Source organism: Falco punctatus, assembly GCF_963210335.1.
Source record: "Falco punctatus genome assembly, chromosome: 3".
NCBI lineage: Eukaryota > Metazoa > Chordata > Aves > Falconiformes > Falconidae > Falco > Falco punctatus.
This window is the reverse complement of record NC_137582.1, coordinates 42436999-42458454: the sequence shown is the minus strand read 5'-3', so window position 1 is coordinate 42458454 and position 21456 is coordinate 42436999. Positions and strand designations below refer to the sequence as shown.

The window sequence follows — 21456 nt, the reverse complement described above, 5'->3', positions numbered from 1 at the left end:
AATTATGAATTTCAGGGTGTTTTTCTAACTGCTTGGATACTTCCCTGGGAAGTTGTTCAAATACACATAGAATAGCCATACTACTGAAACTCCAGTGTTCCAGCTGAATGCTCTGACCATGGGGCTACTGATGATGTGCTTTCTCTAGAATATGCTGCTGCTGGAATGTTGCAAAGTCTAGAATATGCTACTTGTCTGTATGTTGCAAAATAAACTGCAAATATATGTTGCACTGTAGAATGTCTGCATTGTAAAATGCATTGAAGGCAAAATTTACCCAGGAAGCTACAGTACAGAAATGTTTTTAAAATGGGTTTATGTGCTTGTACCCATTTAAGCAATATTTCTGAAAAAGATTGTGCAGAAAAAGGAGTCACACCCTTTACCTCTGGCTACAGTTGGAGACTGACTAAAATACTGTAATTTTAAAGAAATTTAAGAGGAGGTAGGGGAAGGTATAGTAATCTTCTGGCTTTTTGATTTGGGGTTTTTTTGGTTGTTTTTTTTTTTAACCTGCATATACAGAGACTAGAAATATTTTCTCGTAATGTGAGACCTGTCAAATACATTGTGAGATTTGTTCGGAATCCCCAACAATGTCTTTCAGTCACTTTAAACAGTAATAATGAGAGACACCTAAGTGTTAGAGATCCAGACTCAGACTTGAATGAAGGTGAGCTTGACCGTTAATGGTAGTATTAAAACAATTTTCTATGCCATGTCTAGGGATACTTTCTTCTTATATGTAGCGTTACTGCAATGAACACAGGTTATAATTAATAAAATAGAGAAAACAACTACTCTTAAGTCATAAAAGTAAACAAATTTCTTTTCAATCAAAAGTATTTCTCACTATGGAGGTTCCCTCAAAATAAATATCTGAAATTAGGAATATTAAGCTTTTTAAACTATTTTTTTTTTAATTTAAATAAAATGGATGCACAAATGTTGTGCTCCCTGGTCTCAGCCCAAGGTGAAGATAAGGTTCAGCAGTCCTCCAGTCTTTCCCTTCTAGTCGCTGCATAAAGGAAGCTTGAGTGTGTCAAGTTGGTAGCTACTGATCCAGATGACACCTGGACTGCACCATAAGATAGTCCTCTTGGTTCATTTAGTGCAGATTTAAATAACTACCTGTCCTGAAAATATTTCTGTGCACACTGATGCCACTGTGAATCTTTTCTGTTACTTATGGGGGAACATAAATTGAAACCAGTTAAGATTCTAAGGTTTATATATATATAAAACCCAATACTATAAAAACTTGTTTGAGAACAGAATACTTAATCTGAGTTTATTGAAGCTTTTGAAATAAGGTGCCAAATAAATGTCCTGGTGTTCTGAATGGAGCTGTCTTTGATTCTTCGTTTATTTTCACTGTGGCTGCTTATATAGTTGAAAAGAGGAAAATAAATTAGGTCACTGATGCTGTGGTATACTAGTCTAACAAGATTCAAAAAGGAGAGCAAGGTGATAAAATGAGGCAAAGCATGACTATGTAATATAAATTACATTTCTATGGAGTATGAAAGTGCTACTTTAATCCCTAAAATGTCTAGAAAAGAAATCAGCGTAACAAGGATGGACACAGCATTCATGGTTTACTTATTCATATGCTGATGGTGCAGTGTACAGTGTCAGGAAAAACTTATGATACTGAAAAAGGGCAAAATTTTAGGTGCTTTTCATTTTCACTTAAGGGACTGAAAGCTTTCAGCAAGATTGACACTGCAAGTTGTTGCAAGTTTAGCTAGCTCCAGGAACCGTTTTTATTAATTACTAAAATTATCCTAGGGAGAAAATGGCTAGAGTAGCAGGAATAAACTTCAAAAGAGGCCGAATGATTCTTACTGAAACTAATGTAAGCACCTTGTGTAATGAAGGCATTGTGGGCAGTGGAATAATCTTTTTTCCAAGCTCATAGCTTAGTGATGCTAGTCACACTTGTGACAGGAACACCTGTCAAGTGACCAGAGGCCACTGTCTTCTAGTCTGCATTACCTATGACACAGCACCAGACAGATCCACAAAAAGCGTATTTGTAAGTACATAAAAGAAAGACACCAGCAGTTAGGTATTCTAAAACCTCTGAAGCTGTGGTGTTTTCCTCGGATTTCTCTCTTCTGTATTGGCTGCATTCCATTTTCAGTGGTTCTACTGTGTCACATAAACCTTTGCAGAAAATGGAAATTGTGTAAAAAGTGAATTAGTCAAATACTGGAGAACTCTGCAAAGACTTACAGAGAGTGGAACGTGGTCATGCACTCACAGGCACATCGCAGAAACCAGAACAGAAGAACTGGGCTGAATGAGTCTAATCCAGGGTCTAGGACACATTTGGTTCTGTCAAAATGGAACTCTTGGAGTTCTGCTGAGCAAAGTTTCAGTGTCTAGCCAGAGCCGGGTAGCTGCATTCACATGAAAGCAGTCTTAGTCTGTTTTTGTTTCATTTCAGTAGAGGCCTGTACTTCAAACTGTGCTTTTACTATGTCTGTGTCAATTAAGATGAGACTTTTAAAATGGTTTGGTTTTAGGAACATGAGAAAATATGGCTGTTAGGCTAAGTAATAACTGTGCTGTACTTTTTGCAGATGTTTTTTGTTTGTAGCAGGAGTATTTATTGAGACACTGAGCTAGGTAACAGGGAAGGATTTGTTTTCCTAAATTTTTCTCTCATTAAGGGATAAGAATAGAATAGAATACATCTCCCCTATTTAGGAACACCATTCTATTTGAAATGTCTTTGCTAGCCTAGAAAATAGTTTAATTAAAGCAAATATATATATTCCTATTTCATAATTTCATCTTTTTTTTTGCATACATGCATGATTTTTAGTTCAACTGTCCTGTTGTACATGACCCTTTATCTAAAACCATTATAGTAACACTGAGAACAGAGATACTCACCACTTCAGAACAGCCTTTTCATACATTTTTTAAGGATAATTTATTTCCTTAATCTAAATTCCTAATATAATGATGCAAATTATTGCTATTGTTTTGAATATTCCAGTTACATTATGCTTGCTTCTTGTAATCCTCTCCAGCTATCTTCTTCCAGTAAGCGGTTAAAAATATGAGTAGTAGTTTCAGAAATGCATTTTATTAAAATTTTAATACCATTTTCAGAATTGAAAGATATATTACGTAAATCTCAGCAGGGTTATTTTTAAAATGCCAAATGCAGATCTATTTATTAGTTTTGCATTCATTCATAATGCAAATAAGAGCAATGCTATTAATCTACAGCAGTCTTTTGGTTGGGATTTCATTAGACAAGTGGCCTCATGTATTGCTTAGCAGAACTGAAAGTGTGAGTTTTAAGAGTTGTGCATTTATATATATAAGAAGTAATAATCATAATTTTTCAAGGATCCCCAGATTTCTACAGTTGCTATTGAAAAGTAAGAAGCAGGAGAGATTTGAGGCATCGGGGTGGGCAAATCTCTCTTGGAATTTTATTAATGGCTATCTTTTCATTAGTTCATGATTGATTCTGGGTATTTTGTAGTCCTCTGAAATAATAATGTACTGTACTGTTTTTGTATTTTTTAATGAATAGTTTTATTTTCTATTTCTTGTTTTATTTTCCGATTTACATGTGTGGTTGAGAACAAGTACTGCAGTGTTTCTGGTTTTTTTTTCTGTCTTTTCAGGACACACCAGGTTTTAACACCCCCCTTCTCAGACCTCGTGTGATTGGAGAATGGATTGGCCGTGAGGAGAATGATGCAGACCCACTGGCTGCTGAGATGCTGCAGCCACCAATACCAAGAAATAAAAATGAGCAGTGGGACAGCGAGGATAGCAGCAGTCCTGGAGGAAGGTGGGATTTGGGTTTGGCCTAGAAGTTTTAGAATTTGTGAAGCAGAGCTGTCTTTGTAACACCCTGTTTGAGAGCAGAGTGCAGTGGTTTTGAATTCCTATGCCATAGTAGTGTGGCAACATGCAGAATAAATGGAAGACATTAATATGTGACTGGTTTCTTGTCATGCTTTTGTATATGATTAACTGTATACTCATTTACAATTCCATAGTTTTATTCCTATGTATAAAGCTAAGTGCATATTGACATGATTGGGTCCATTGTGTAATAATTTTGTGATACATAGTTTCATTCAGATACTTCAAACACTTCTGTCCTTCAGCGGTCGGTAGTAGCTGTTTGCTAATCTTCTTGACATTTTAGTGGTAAATCTGATTTTCCAATTTAAAGGAAATATAGACAAGGGAAACAGTATCGATGTTCTTTTTAACAGGACTTCCTAAATTAATCTTCAGTTCTTAATACTTAGCATCTTGGTGTTAATAACAATTCTTTCTCAAAGAGAAAATTGTATTCTCTGCAGTAGATAACTTCTGACAATTTGTTGTGCATGATTGATGGTGAGAGCGTATGTTTATTTGTTAATGTGCTTCAGCTACATGGAAAAAATGTCATTTTTACAAGAAGTCCATTTTCTGTGATTTAAAGATTCCTATTTATCACAGAAAGTGAAGTATTCACATCCTTTCTTTAAAAGGGATTCATGTTGTTTTTTAAGTACTTGAATGCAGCAGACACCTTTTTCTTCCACTTTTAAGAAGGCAGAAACTCTCTGCTTTCCCTTTGAAAAGGTCTGATATATTCCTTCACCATGTCCTCCATGTGCCTTCTACATCGGAATTCACCTCCCTGTCTGTCACAAGGAAACTGGTCTGTCAGTTGCTGTACTCTTAGAGGCTGCATTCATTGACTTTCCTCACATGTTGGGAATGTTTGTTATCCATGAGTACTTCTTTCTTCTTCTAATAAGATTATTGTGGGGGAAGCTGCAAGTACTACAATTTCAAAGAAACAGTGGCATGTAGTAATGATGCCTCAGCCAGGTGTTGGACTGGAACCAACAGAATTTGGACACTGGGTTTCTCCAGTACAGTTCCTGGGAAAGTAATGGAGTCAACAACTGGCACCGCAGCTTGATATTGTGAGGGCTTGGGTTTCTTTTTCCTTATTCAGCAGTCTAATAAAGACACTGAATAAAGACCTTTTGCACATTGCAGAGCAAATTGAGGATATTTTATCCCCTCTTTCAATAGGAAGGAGCAGAAATAAGCATCTCTGTCTAATCTCTAGAAGGGAGAAAAGAGGTTTAGTTCTGAGTAACAAAGATGATTCAAAGCAGCATATTCTTCTCTTTGTAGAGGGTGGTACAAGCTGTAAGAAAATTCACAGCTAATGCTATAATTAAAAAATGTGATTAATGGCTTTGAGAATATTATTTGAGAAGTCTTGTTGAGTATCATGACAAAATCATGTGCTTGATGTATGAAATAAGAAGAATATGGGGTAGTTAATGCTAGGAAAAACTCATGGAACACTGGTGTTTCTAGTTTTTAGGTGCAGTAAGTGCTGAAGACCTGTTTGAAAATATGTATCATTAAGTGAGAATACTGATTTTCAGTGGAAATGAATAACAACTAAATTACATGCAGCATATGGATTTACATTTGGATGACTGATTTATGTCTGGGATAATTCTTTGCTTCATTAACTTTTCATCTGCTTTTGTAAGGCATTTATAAAAAACAAGTTTGCAGTCTTGCAGAGTAATCATAAAATTGCAGACCTTCAAGATAGTGATTCAGAATTGGTGCTACCTACATATGGAAGTTTAAAAGACCCGTATCGATAAGGTTAATCTGAATGTTTAATAATAGTTTGCTGGTAACAGGCAGTTTCTTCAAGGTCTGATTCAGTGGTACTGTGAATTAAAGTACTGTTAGCAGAATTTGCAATTGACTATACACCATGACTTGCATGAGACAAGTAATAGGTAATAGTAACTTAGTTTTAATATATCATATACTTGGTACATAAAAAAAAATAGTGGGAATAGTATGGGGTTTATGAGATTAAATGGAATTCTTGAAAGAGTGAAGTCGTTATCAGTTGTAAAGAGTTTTTGGCTGCCTCATCTGCATTTCATTCATCTACTTCATAGTTAGTGTAGCCTAAAATAATTCAGTTACATTTTTACCTGGCAAATGAAAGAGGGAGGAATTTGAAATTCATATTGTTTCCAGTTATACCTTGTAGAATTTGATTTAGCAACACTGTAATAAAAATAGAGAGTTCATTGATCACTAATTATCGAGATATATGTGATAAACCAGCAAACTCTCAAAACTAATCCTAATCTTTAGTTACAGCATAAGAACAGGACAGTGAAAACTGTAATCCTAATCTTTAGTTACAGCATAAGAACAGGACATTGAAAACTGTAATAGTCCCATTATTTCCGTGTAATATGTTTTCTTTTACCAATCGGTAAACATAAGGAAATGCTACTTAAATGATACAGTGTATAAGTATCCAGAGGATTAGGCATTGGCAGATCATTGGTAGAGTAATTGCCATCAGTGTCATGCTACTCTCACTCTCTGTGTTGTTGTCATAGTCCCTACTGGACAAGTTTTTTTCTGTTCAGTGGAAGGGGAAGCCCTGAGTTCTTACATATTCATAACATTCTGTAAAGGACTGAATAGGCTACAGAAAACTACATATTCCTATGGACCACTGGTCTATGGATAACATGACGATTTTCAATATTGTTCTTTCCAGCATAAAGCAGATCACAGTGAGTATATGTAGTGTGAGATATTTGGGAATCCATGAGTTATCTGCTTTTTCTGTCTTTGCAACTACAAACCTCACTTTTTGCTCCATTCAGTAGTGGAGAGTGGGGGATAACCACTACTTCCACCTTAAAAACACATTCCTGTGGTGATGAGTGTTGAAAGCAGATGTTGTATATCTGAAAGATAATTACTTAAAAAAAGAAGAGGAATTAATTTTGAGAAACTGAAAGGATGGATTTCACTACTACTTTGCTTGGGAAAGATAGTATAGTCAGTGTGAGGTAGCTGTGTTAATGACATCTTATCAAACTGATGAAGGGTCACCTTTTTCCCCTTAATGTTCTGGATTGGTACAGAGGAAGGACTGCATTTGTCACTAGTTTTGCACTGCTCTTTGTTGCTGCTGTAAGAGAGGAAGGCAAGGTATTAATATGTGATAAGAGACCATATAAAAGTGCTGATGGCAATCCTGCTTGGTACCGAGCTCATCTTTCAGAAATTTGAGCACCATGAAAATGGGATTAAACTAATTTCCAATACGTTAGTAGTTTCCAAAACAATTAGTAGTTTTCTACATGAAAAAATTATTGGAGAAATTCTGAGAAGCAGCAAGGTTCTTGGGAAACTCCCTCAAGGGATAATGTATGTACACAGTGAGTGATTTTTGAAATGATACTCGTTTCTTAGCACCCCAAATTAACTAGACCTTGAAGAGGCCCCATCCATAACCTGATATCCTAAACTCAAAGCCCATTCTTCATCTCCAAGGTCCACTTTGTCTTATTAGTGTTTATCTTTGCAGTGGGAAATGAACTATCATACATTATACTAAATTTCATACATTTGCGACATATCTGCCTTCTTGCAAGAGATCTGCCTTCCTGCAAGACTATAAGACAGTCTGAGGTGTTGCTGATATGCTCATGTGGGGCACCAAAAAACTTCTGTCCTGTTGTTTTTATCTTGATGTTGTAAGGAATCAGAAATTACTAACTGTAGCAAGTCCTGCCTTAGACCCTTCTGTTAACTACTGTGTGGTTCCAGTTGTCTTAGCAGTTACTTAGGTTAGGGACACAAGTCAACAGACCATGAGAACTATTATAACTGTATTGTCCTTAATCCTGTGGGGTCATGACAACCACTCAAGGGAGCAGTTCTTTGTTGTCAGCGTTGTTGCTGTGTGATCAATGCCTTAGCAATACTGGTTAGTAATTGACATCCTGTTGTTCTGTATATGTGGTTTATTTAGACTTAATGCCCGTAAAGTCAGTGGGAAATTCCCCATCATCATTGAATCAAAACTTTAGATAGGGATTGAAAACACAAACTGACTTATAACATGCAATGGTCAGGGAGTGAGTAATATCCAGCTGTTTCATGTGTGATCTGGTGGAGTTAACCTTCAGATCTGGAGTACGTTATAGTAGTTTGACAAATGTGTGACATACTTTGTGGAGAGCACCAGTAAGAGAAAGTTGTGCTTTCCTCCCTCACAGCTTAAAAATGGAGCCAAAGACCAAAGGATTAAAACAACAACAGCAGCAACATAAGAAACTGCTGGCTGCCATGCTTTCTCAGGACTCCTTTGATTCGGCTCAAAGCACAGCTCCATCTGTAACCGAAGAAGATATTGACAATGAAGATGATGCAATGGAACTGCTGGGTAACTGCAAAAACTTATGTGTATTTTCTGATACTTTTTAAAATATAGATTAATCTAAAAAGTATAATATCTGATCAAGCATAGACTAGTTTGAAACTGCTCCCTACGTTTGAAGCTAAAGTATCCAGCAGCAGTATGAAGGCTCACAGAGTTTAACTTTGCAAGTTTCAGGAGTGAATGTTATGAAGACTATGTATGTATGTGTGTGAATAAACTACCAGCTGCAACAAAATTCTGTGAAATATCAAATGCTTCAGGTGCTTAAATTAATTAATTCAATTTCCTACATAAATTACTTTCAGGTTCTACTTGGAGAATGCATTTATATACAAGGAAGAGATTCAGCTTCATTTGCTTTCATCTGGTTCCTCTTTTCCTTAGCTGTATCGCAGTGCTCGCCTCAGTAGGTTTTATTTGAGACTTACTAGCTACAAATACCTTACACAACCTGAGTTTGTAACCTCTCCAGAGGATTTGATTGTAATTTTCCAGTAGACTGTATTGTACATTAAATTATACTCTAGAAGGCTCTATGCTCACTGCTTCCTCCCTTTCGTAGAATTACTGGTTGTGAAAGGAGGGACATTGTTGAAGAAAGTTAGTTGATAGTCTCTTTTCTGCCATTTTTAAAAGCTTCAATGTAGGATGCTTAAAAGGTAATAATAGATTTCAATTTTTTTTTCCCCCCAGTTTTTGCTATATAGAACTTTAAGTGGGATCAAAGCATGGGAAATACGCTGTCTCAGGATAGCTCAGAATTCTTACATTTACTAATTCTGTCACAAATTGTTTCTGTTGGGTTGGACCTTAAGATCAGAAAAATGCATGATGCTCTACTCCGTTTCTGTTCTATTTCTGTTGCTTCCTTCCTTCAGTATTCATAGAATGACAGGATAGTTGAGGTTGGAGGGGACTCCTGGAGATAACAAGTCCAATCCCTTGCTGAAAACAATCAGCTAGAGCAGGTTCCTCTGAACATTGTTCAGTTGGGTTTTGACTCCCAAAGTCAAATGGGAGTCAAATCTCCAAAAGATGGAGATGCTGCAGAGTCTCTGGGCAATCTGTTCCAGTGCTTGACCGCGTCCTGGTAAAAAAGTTTTTTGTTTTGCTTAAATAATTGTGACTTAAACTTTCTTTTTTTCAGTGGTTTTAAGTTTGGTGAATGCATTTGTTTTTACAGGAAAGAAGAGATAATGGGCTGGGTCACTGAGGTGTCTCAGTGGGTCAGTTAGTTCTTTGTGTTTGAAGTAAGCCACAGGATTTTTGACTGTGGGCTTGCAGTTGTCGTGGAATCAGGTGGTATTTCCAGAACTAATCCATGGTTTCCGGTGAAGGACATAATTAGTCTGTAGCTGTGTTACCTCCTTATTTCCTTGTGCAACTTACAGATCTTTCCAACTTTATCAGTGTGACGTAAAAAGAAAGCTGAATGGGTGTCTTGTGCTGGCATAAACCACAGGACTCCTCTAAAATTCTGTGGCACCTGGAAGGTACAGTAGGTAAGTGTGTGATGTTACTGGGCTCATTATGTATCACATATAGAATAGATTCTTCTGTTAACTTCTGTAGAGATAGTGAGGAACAGGTATCCACTGGATGTGTAGGTCTTTCCTTTGAGACACTTGAATCCCTAAAGGTATCTGGAACCAGAAAGGCAGTATAAAGGAAATTTTATTTTCTGTTGTTTTCACGTTTGGGAAGGATATTATTTGTGTACAAACAAGTGTTTTGTTTTACCTAGTAAGGACTCAGTTGTAAGAATCCATTCTGGTTTTGTGTCATGCAAAACCTGGAACATTTTGCTGTCACACATTTTATTGAAACTGGCAGAGTTTATACAAAATTAATTTTAAACTAGGAAAGGTCACAAACTGGACCTCTGGTTCAGGTGGGGTGTTATATAAGTGATTCTGAGATTCTGAAGCAAAATGTTGGTATATTGGATGAGTAGCCATGTTTAGAGTGATTATGGTATAGCCTTATTATAGTAACTACCACTGATAGGAAATTAAATATGCACATCTTGGTGTTGAAAGTGCTGTGCTTCTGAAAGACTAGCTTTTATTTTGATTCTCATTTTGCAATTTGCTGACAGCATGTGTTTTATATTTTGATATAATAGTTTGGTTACGTCCTGTGGAACTACTGAAAACTTCAGGATATGACAAACTTTTTACACAGGAAGGGCATTTTATTTTCTTTTGAAGGTAACATAAAGAACTTAAGTTTCTTTCAGCAAACGTAGGTTTTTTTCATTGCTATATTTTCCAGATCAGTAACTGATGATACTGGGACTGATTTTTTTCATTATGTACCGCATAAATCTATTAACTGGTTTGATGCTTTTTACACTGCTTATATGGAGTATAACTAATTTCAAATCATGGCTTTCTGCCATCACGGTATTTCAGGGCATTGTTACATATAGCTACTTGACTTGTTCCCTTTAGAGTTCAATATTTGTTGCTTGAATTGAGTAAGCATTGAGCCCTTTCTTAAAAATTACAAAACCTCACACTTCTAAGTGGATTCTGGGGAATAAAATTCTACTGTTTACAGCAGATGATTTTAATGTGTACCCTGCTTATAATGCAGGTTTTTGCAGAACACAAACTTGTATCTTTATGTGTTTTCAAGAGAATCTTTTTCAGTGTTAGGTTGATTTATTTAGGCATTAAGAACATGAAACTCACTGTTTGTGTATTTTCTTTGGGAAGAAAAGATCTCCTAGTACTCACATCAGAATTGTCAGTAAAGATTTAACTAGAATGAAACATTCCAAATAGAAGAATCGATTATGCTGTTACACTTTGGAAGAATGTATTCCAAAAGAAGTATATGTGCAAAGATGAAGAGTATACATTCTGATTTCACTGTTTATGTATAACATAAGATGCATGGGAGGGCTGTTAACACACTGGTATCTTTCGAAGTGTGTTCAGTTACACAGATGGCTGAAATAGATTACTGGCAGATAACATCATAGTGGAAAAGATCTTCCTGACTTCTGAGAAATGTAAAAGGGTAATGCAGTTGAGGTCTGTGACTGAAAATGAAATCAAAGAGCTCATTTTGTATACATCATAATGCCAAGTATTGTGTTTTGTAAATCTAATTGGGAGCTAAAGTAGTTTTTTGGGAAACTCTGCAGTCCTTTTGGAATTCCATGACATTTGGGCTTAAGCTGTGGTCTGTGTTTGGCCAAAGTCCACTGAGACTTTGAGGTTGTGTTATTCCCTCAGTATCTCACTGTGTCCACTGGAGAGAACTGTATTTTCCATGAAATTGGCAGGAATATTGATTGAACAGTCAGAAAAGCATGACTCTGCTTTAAAAAATCATTTGATTAAGTGTAAATACATAATTGTTTAAATATATTGCTATGCATAAATATACACAAAGTAAAATAAGATTTTTTTGTAGCACACTTGGACTTAACATATACATTCTTGAGCTTTTTACAAGTAAGGAAGAAGAAAAAGAAATTCTGTGTTGTTCTACACAATATTGATATAGAGCACAAGTCTTACGAGGAGCGGCTGAGGGAACTGGCGTTGTTTAGCTTGGAGAAAAGGAGGCTCAGGGGAAACCTTACTGCTTTCTACCACTACCTGAAAGAAGGTTGCAGAGAGATGGGTGTTGTTCTCTTCTCCCAAGTTGCAAGTGACAGAAGAAGAAACAGCCTCAAGTTGCACCAGGGGAGGTTTAGATAGGATATTAGGAAAAGATTTCTTCACCAAAAGGGTTGTCAAGCACTGGAACAGGCTGCCAAGGGAGGTGGTTGACTCACCATCCCTGGAGGTAATTAAAAGACATGTAGTTGTGGTGTTTAGGGACATGGTTTAGTGCTGGACTTGGCAGTGTTAGGTTAACAGCTGGACTTCATGATCTTACCTAAATCCAACCTAAATGTTTCTATGATTCTGTGATGTTTAGTCATAAAGCTCAATCACCTCCTGTTGTTATCCAGTCTCTGTGCATGCTTGCAACATAAAAAATGTTATCATATGTTAATATGTGTTATGTAATAGTTAACTATGAAGCACTACTCCAAAGATAAGTGTACCCAGGAAGTTCACACAGGTGTGGTTGAAGTGGAAGCTGGTGGTAATCGAAGTCCATTTCCTGCAATTGACATGTGCCAGTCTATATGATTCTGAAAAAACTTCATGATTTCAATGCAAATAATTATGTATGTGAGCTGAATTTAAGTGTTTGCAGCATCAGGACTTGTAAAACAATCTCTTATTTTCTTCAGAGCTGTTTTCACAGTAATAGTGGTTTTAATTCATGTAGAATCTTAAGTGAAAGTTCAGCGACTGTCTGCCTCATGTTTATTATGTGTAATTCTTCCTATGCAGTAACAAACCAGAATCTTTAAATACAGAAATGCACTTTAAGTAGTAATATGCTTTTTATTTATTGCTTTGTGAGATACCTGATGTCTTCTTCTTGCTTTAATAACTCTTCTTCTAATCTTAGAATTTCTTTTTTCCTCAAGAGCTTTTCTCCAAATGTTAATTACTTAATCATTGTAACACCCCTGAAAGATTGGTCAGTGATATAGTCACATTTTATAATTGTCTTTGCCTGTAGGATGAGACGATATCTAACTCAGTGTCGGGTAGTCTACCCCTTACATTGTCTATACTGCTTTTCTAATAAGTCTCTTGAGTGCTTTAATGAAAGGGTGTTGAATCTGCAGTGTTTTCAGTACATTTCCTCCGGTTCAACAGACATTCCTGGTTCGCCTGTTTCCTAGAGGTCTTTGGCAACTTGCAGGAAACAGACTTCAGACCTGATAAATTATTCTAATATTAGCAGCAGGTTGTTCCTCTTGTTGACTCTCCCAGCTGGAGAAAATCTTCTTCTCCATTATGTGACTAGAATACATCCTTTGCCAGAAGAGAGGCCAGAAGGCCCTGGGAAACATGGTGTGTGAGTTGTACTACATCTTCAGTTTCCTGGCCTGCAAGCCTGTTTTGTTGGGGTTTAAGTAGAGTGGTTGTGCAGGAGAAACCTCTGTGGATTGTTCATCGTGTCCCCTTTTGCTGACCCTTCTTTTTTGGAAGCTATTGGGAAATCAGCAACATTACCAATGAGCATCTGCTGTGTAGTGCATGTACAGAAGCTGACACCACTGGGAGACAGTAGGCCTCTTATGCATGCAGAGACTGGCTGTACTGTATGTTGCAAAATTTTCAGTGGTAGAGGTAATGCACTGGTACAAGTGTATTTTACAGATCTCCATTGGAAGGGCACTCAGATTCTATCAAGCGTGGACTTAAATACCTTTTTGAGGTAGAAAAGGGGGATAATATAGATAGTCTTACATCCCATCAGATGCTGGGAACCTTAAGTTGTGCAACATTGGGCAGTCCTCCAATTATGGCATGGCACACTGCACAGATCCTACTGTGCTAAGGTTCACCAGCATTACAGATCTTAGAGCTCTTAGAAGTAAATGATTTAGTTTAGCTTTTCTTATAAGTGAAGAATTTAATTGAGCGTTTCTACTGTCAAGCAAAAAGATGTTCACATGACAATACAACTGAAAATTGATATACCCAGAAATAAGAGTATCTGAGTGTAAAAATGAAAGGCTAGAAAATTGGCTGTCCAGGGAAGTGGTGGAGTCACCATCCCTGGAGATATTTAAAAGATGTCTAGATGTGGTGCTTAGGGAAGTGGACTTGGCAGTGCTAGGTTAATGGTTGGACTCAATGATCTTCTGGGTCTTTTCCAGCCTAAATAATTCTATGATTCTATGGTGGTTCACTTTGAAGATAAGACCATTCAGGTGGTGTAATTGCCAAATGCCAAGTGGGAGCTGCCTACAGTCCTCTTCCTTATGATTGGCACAGCACAGGCCTGCACCTGCACAGGTCAGTTGTTGTGTAGATCACAAACCCCTCATTGTACAATGGTATTCAGGTTTCAATCACCAGCAAGCAGGAAAGTCGGTCATGCCACTGGAAGAAGGCAAGATTTCTGTCTAGTCAGAGATAGTGATCATTGCTTTAGCCCAAGTCATGGGAAAGTGATAATGACAGTGTTATTTGTCTCATGTTCTTATCACTGAATGCTGATTCTTCACACTCAATGCAGTAATAAACAATGATTTTCTCAGATACCAAGAAAATGTTTAGTAAGGTATGATCCAGCATTATTTTTCTCTTAAACTGCCTTCCTAGTGCAATTTTGGGAAAAAAAATGCTGCTGTGTAGATAAGTACTTACATGCAGCTTTTTTGGAAATTGCTATAGAATCTACATGCTTCCATTTCTAATGTCTTACAGAGTGGTGGTCATAGCTTTTATGAAGCTATTCATATGAAGTTTTTTTGTTTCCTTCAAATTCAGCCACTGGAAAGAGGAGGCATATTTTGTATCTTAAAAAAAAAAAAAAAAAAAAAAAAAAAAGCACTGGCATATTGCTTTTTTTTACTTGCATATCTCACAAAGCATGTAAAACATTTAAATACTTTTGTGTTCCTAATGGTTATTTCTGGAGTAAAAGGAGGATTGTATTATATGGACCAGGTTTAGCATATGAATAGTTATGATGTTACTGCTCTGTGAGTGGTATGGCTAGTATGAATGACATTTAAGCTTTACTTTTGTGAGATGTAATTGACTTTCTAAGTGATAGGTATTTGACATTCAGTGGCTTTTTGTTGAGTCTGATGTGGAAGATATAATTCATCCCAATTTGAATAGGATTATTTGATTCTAGGAAAAATATCAATAAATGCAATTTACTGTTATCATGATTTCTGGAAGGTCTCATCTTTGGTCTTCCATTTATCTTCCATTTATCATCAATCTTCTTCCATCTGTGTGGTAGGCAATGTCTGATAATTTTGATCACCAGGTGCTTTGAAACTCCTGAAGGATTTAGAATTTGGAGAGACAATGAACAATTGAAGGCAAAAGATCCAAAAGGCTTTTTTCCTTCTTTGTGGGTTGACCCCAGCAAGCAGCTAAAGACCACAGAGTGGCTCGCTCATTCATTGCCCCACATTGGTAGGGGGGAGAGAATAGGAAGAAATAGCAAGAAAACTCATGGGTTGAGATAAAGATAGTTTAATAATTGAAAGGAAGAGGAAGAAGAATGACAGAAAGAGAGAGAAAGAAAATATCAAAACCTAAAACAAGTGATGCCAAAGCAGTCATCATCTCCCACCAGCAACTGATGCCTAGCCAGCCCCCAAGCAACAGCTGCTTTGGAAAAAAAAACACACACACACACCAGTTTTTATTGCTGACCATGACATTACATGGCCTGGAATATCCCTTTGGTCAATTCAGGTCATATGTCCCAGCTGTCTCCCCTCACAGCCTCTTGCCCACCTGCTGTGAGGCAAAGTGAGAAACAGAGAAAGCTTTGATTCTGTGCAAGCGCCATTTGGCAACAGCTAAAAGATTGGTGTGTAATCAACACTGTTTTAGTCACAAATCTAAAACATAGGCATGTGGGCTGCTGTGAAGAAAATTACCGCCTTTCCAGCCAGACCTAGGACATCCCTTAAAGATTATTTTTTTTTCCCCAAGTCACTACTTCTTGAAGACTGAGAGGTTGTTTTGACTTGATGGAGAGTTTCTTCTACTCTCTGGCATCTCCAGGGCAATAGTTCTCATTTCTTTTAGATAAAGGCTTCTCTTTGCCTCCTGAGATAGGTTGATCAGTGTAAAGTTAGATCTCTTGTAACTGTTCTCTAATTTTATGTTGCCTTTCACTTACAGCTGATTGTGTTCTCCCCATGTGTTCTCTCCCTATGGGTGTTCTAAGTCATAATTGTGGACTCCAGAATGTTTTTCACACTTGTCCTGTGTCTCTTTTGTTCTTTGCTTCTTCATTAGGCTTTGTTGTACACAAAGGCCTTAGCATAGCACTGAGAAGCCACCACAGTTGTCACAGAGCATAAAGTTTGGTGATAGTATCTGGCTGGGATTCTTATGCTATTGCATAAGTGTATTGTAAGTGGTGAAGACTGTAAAACCTGTAGAGCTCAATGGAGAGCATTATGGTTACTATTCAGATAACTCTTAATCTTCTCTGGACTTATATAAAGCCACATTCTTTCCTTCAGGAGGTCATATTTGCAGTAACTCTTTCTTTCTGTCATTCTTCCCCTTTAACATACTTACTGTGTTACTTCTTTAATGTAGTTGGTTTTGTGGAATTTACCTGGAGGTAATCCACATGCAGGATCTTGATCTTGAGAATACGTAAAAAGTGTTGAAGTCTAGTGGAAAAGGTAGAGGAAAAAGAGCAGCAAAGGAACCGGCAAGGTTGTGCAAAGGAATTTCTTGCTTAAAAATGGACAATTATGGATAACTTGCATTTTTATCTTGAGGCTACAGTGGATTAGCTTGCTCTAACTCTAGTAAGTCTCATTAAATATTTATATTTTTTGCTTTTAGTGCGATGTATTGTTTTTGTGGGCCTCAAACAGTAAAGTAAATGCTGATTGGTTTTATGCAAATGAAGTACACAAATAATGCCAAGGTGGTAAATCAGTTGGAGTAATTATTTTTACAAAACAGCTAAGGTGAGAAATAACCTCAGAAAGTGTTTTTAGATTTTTTACAGCATTTCCCTGGAATTTTAACTACAACATTATTGCAGATACCGTCAACAGTATTTTTTACCAGATTCCTTGATCTGCAGGACTGTTGTCTAGAGGAGAGCCATAAACTTGAAAACCTCTACTAATTTTAAAGCAATGTTTTCATGCATTATACTTGTCACTGAGCACCTGTGTAAAAGTTTAACAATACCAGATGTAGTATTTTTTCTTTCTGCCAATATATAAAGTCAGTGAACCAAGATAGATGTGTAGGTCTGTTTAATGACAAATGAATGGAGTTCATTGATTTCAATTCATCTTGAGGTCCTGTGCCAAAAGACAGCAACATCAGTGAGAATCTTTTAGTTGATCTGAGTTTAAGTAAAGCTCTATCTGTGTATTGAAAGGAAAGAGATTTGGTGTTTAAAGTCTTAAAGTAATGGAATCTTGCTTTTGAATTTTACTGTCAATAATACTACAGGTGTTTGATGTTCACATAGAATTTTAGACTGACAACTTCTAATAAACTTAGTAAGTTCTATAGTTTGGTTAAGAGGGTGTTTGTAAAGTTAGATTAAATTATGAATTACATTAATCACTTATTGCAACACTTGTGTAGTTATTTCTGGTTTGATAAGCATAAAATGTTTTGGAACTGAAGTTGATTGTGTTTGATATAGCTAAAGGAAAAATGATGAGAGAAAACCAATTATAGTTTGAGATGCTAGATTCTCTTGAGTTGAAATGAGTTACATGAGCTGATAAAAAGCTTCAAAAGAATGATTAATTTTCAAGAAGTAGATGCGTACTGAACATCACAATGTGCAGGAGCCTAAAATGTCATTTGTTTACCAAGGACAGGCAAGGAACCAAAGCTTATTTTAAGCCTATACCTAAAGAACAGAGCAGGGACACTGTAATCCTAGTCCCCTGACTATCCAGATCAGAGACCTAAATGTCTGTAATACCATAGCCTTTTTATGTCCTGTATGCCTGGGATTTCTTCTAAAGGAAGGCAAGGGGATGCAGCAACACGGTATAGATTAGTCAGTATGACGTGGTATTGATCCCAGTGTCATGAGATCAGACTGATTCTCTTCTAGACCTGAACTTGTGATGTTTCATGTCTATGGAGATGCAGAGGTTCCTTTAGAGAAGCTATAGGAAGAAGCTTCTTCCCACCTCAACACCATTTATAAGAAAGAAAAGGCAGCAATTCTTACAGCCAACTCTGTTCCCCAGTCTTGATTCTCTGCCTGCTTTCAGATGTGCTGAGAAAATCGTGTGTCGGGCAAATAGTAAAGAGCTGTGGTTGAGTCAGGGTGCATATTTTAGGTAACATTTTAAACTATGATGTGCCTTTTCATGAGCTGAGCATAGTTGTTTTGTGGAATGTGTTGCCACAGAAGATTGTGGAGGCTACAGGCGTAAGTATACAAAACGAGATAAATTCACAGAAGATAGATCAATACCACTTTTTAAAGTATGTTGGTTCTGGCACGTTCTCTCTCTCAGTCCCAAATATGGAAACTGCAGGTAGCTGAGAGGATCTTTACTTACCGTTCATATATTGCTGGCTGTTTTGAGTCACGACATCATGCTAGCTGCTCCTCAGGTCTGATCCAACATAAATACTTCATGTACCTTGGGGTGTCTTTTTTTGAAGACGTATAATCTGAATCTTTATATTTGAGGATGGTGCACTATATAATTCTGATCCTTTCTTGAAATTTTAGTGGCTAAAAGTGGCTGAGGGTTTTCAATAAATATGCATTATTTTTACAGAGTAGAAGAACTGGGATAGGAAAAATGATAGGTATAATAGGTGTTTATTTGCATTTGTGAGAAGGGCAAGGTAAGGACTTCAATCTCCCTCATCTTCTACATTCCTAGTGATTATCTTTAGCATCACATGTCCTGCTTTGCTATATGCTTTGTGGCTCTATGAATAAGGCCAGACATTCCATTAGTATATATATCCATTCTATGAATAAGACAGACAATCTACAAACATTGTGTTTTCTGTTATTTTTTGCCAAATAAAAGTGTATTTTATTGGGAAAATATCAGATGAGCTGTACTAGTGAAATACCTCAGTAAGACAATACGTTTGGTAGTAGGTAGAAAGCTCACATGTTCTTTACATGTAGAGGGTAAACATTTGCTTTACTGTGTTGAATCTGGGCTTAAATGAGCCAGCATTGCTATGGTATGTTACTGGAGTTAGAGCAATAGGTTACTAGAACTAGGGTGAACAAGGTACAATTTCCTTTATAATAATCATGGAGCTTCAGTTGAAATTGTCTGTATATAAGTTTTGAACAAATAAAAGGACATGTATTTTCATGTAGTGCACAGTTAATCTGTGGACTTACTTGCTAATGGTGGTGTGGATGCCAAAAATGTCAAAAATGAGCTGGGCAGGTTAATGGAGGAGAAATATATCAAGGGCTGCAAAATATAGACACTACCTCTGCTTCAGAAAGTCCCTGACCATGAGTCAGCTGGGGCTTAGAGATTATGCTAGTAAAATAGAATCATAAGAAACATTTAGGTTGGAAAAGACCCTGAAGATTGAGTCCAGCCGTTAACCTTACATTGTCAAGTCCACCACTAAACCATGTCCCTAAGTGCCACATCTACCTGTCTTTTAAATACTTCCAGGGACAATGGCTGAACCACTTCCCTGGGCAGCCTGTTCCAGTGCTTGACAACCCTTTTGGTGAATAATATTTTGATTTTTTTTTTCCGAATATCCAATTTAAACCTCCCCTGACACAACTTGAGGCCATTTCCTCTTGTCCTGCTGTTTGTTACTTAGGACAAGAGACTGACACCCACCCTGCTACAACCTCCTTTCAGGTAGTTGCAGAGGGCAATAGGGTCTCCCCTGAGCCTCCCTTTCTTCAGACTAAACACCCCCAGCTCCCCCAGCCGCTCCTCATAAGCCTTGTGCTCCAGCCCCTCCACCAGCTTCGCTGCCCGTCTCTGGACACGCTCCAGCCCCTCAATGTCCCTCCTGCAGTGAGGGGCCCAAACCTGAACACGGCATTCGAGGGGCGGCCTCACCAGTGCCCAGTGCAGGGGGACGGTCACTGCCCTGGTCCTGCTGGCCACACGGTTTCTGACACAAGCCAGGGGGCTGTTGGCCTTCCTGGCCACCTGGGCACACTGCTGGCTCACGTTCAGCCGGCTGTCGACCAGCACCCCCAGGGCCTTTTCCTCTGGGCAGCTTCCCAGCCGCTCTGCCCCAGCCTGTAGCGCTGCGTGGGGTTGGTGTGACCCAGGTGCAGGACCCGGCACTGAGCCTTGTTGAACATCACACACTCGGCCTCGGCCCATCGGTCCAGCCTGTCCAGATCCCTCTGCAGAGCCTCCTGCCCTCAAGCAGATCAACACTCCCACCCAGCCTGGTGTTGTCTGCAAACTGACTGAGGGTGCATTTGATCCCCTCGTCCAGACCATTGGCAATGATATTAAACAGGACTGGCCCCAGCACTGAGCCCTGGGGGACACCACTTGTGACTGGCCACAAACAGGATTTGATTCCGGTCACCACCACCCTTTGGGCTCGGCCATCCAGACAGTTTTTTACCCAGCATAAAGTACACCGGTCCAAGCCATGAGCAGCCAGTTTCTGCAGGAGAATGCTGTGGGAAATTGGTGTCAAAGGCTTTAAAGTCTGGGTGAACAGACTCCTAGTCTGGTAAAGTCTGGATAGACAACATCCACAGCCTTGCCCTCGTCCACTGAGCAGGTCACCTTGTCATAGAAGGAGATCAGGTTTGTCAAGCAGGACCTGCCTTTCATAAACTCATGCTGGCTGGACCTGATCCCCCAGTTGTCGTCTTTGTGCTGTGTGATGGTGCTCAGGATGATCTGCTCCATAACCTTCCCCAGCACCGAGGTCAGGCTGACAGGCCTGTAGTTCCCGCGATCCTCCTTCCAGACGTTCTTGTAGGTGGGCATCACATTTGCTAACCTCTCATGTTTGCTAACTTCTCACATTTGCATAGTGATAAACAATTTTTAGGTACTTGCCCTATTCTTGTATTTATCCCTAGGAATGGGATATCCCTAGGATGCTGGATAAATGGATGTCTAAACTACTTTGTACTTCTTAAGGACACTTAGGTTAGTTTAGACATGCTGCTGGGAAATCCTTCAACGGCAATATATAAGGAACTCTAGTGATGGATATAACTGCTTTTGTGCCTGGATCTGTTTTAGTGAGGCTACTGACTCTAGTATTAGTAATCTGCAATAACGTCTGCATATTTTTTATTCTTTAGTTTACACTGAAGCTCAGAATATGAATGTTGAGATTCAGGAGCTGGTTGGGGAGATCTGGCCCACTTAGTTGACTAGTCTGAGTGCTAAACTGCTGCCAGCTCCTGAGCAATCTCATTCTCTATTTGGAGTATGCAGGGAAAAGAAGCACAAAAGAAAGGCTATTACAACTGTCAAGCTCATACTTTGGTAAGAAGTGACAAGATTTCTTCACTTGGAGATTCAGAAGACAGCAGTGGAGCTGTGTGAGCTCTGATGGGGCTTCCTTACTATTTTGTTATACACATCTGAAATCACTTCTTGGTGGTGGGAG

At 38.2% G+C, this 21456-nt stretch overlaps 1 protein-coding gene across 5 annotated transcripts in view; it reads left to right on the top strand.

The window, feature by feature from the left end:
* The window catches only part of LOC308060212 (uncharacterized protein C8orf34 homolog), a 273979-nt gene that overhangs the window by 57566 nt on the left and 194957 nt on the right, over nt 1-21456 (top strand). For all 5 annotated transcript variants that reach the window (XM_080378682.1, XM_080378680.1, XM_080378678.1 and 2 more), the window contains exons 6-7: nt 3654-3823; nt 8115-8281. In XM_080378682.1, coding sequence (XP_080234808.1) covers nt 3654-3823; nt 8115-8281 — 337 coding nt within the window. The remainder of the gene's footprint in view (nt 1-3653; nt 3824-8114; nt 8282-21456) is intronic.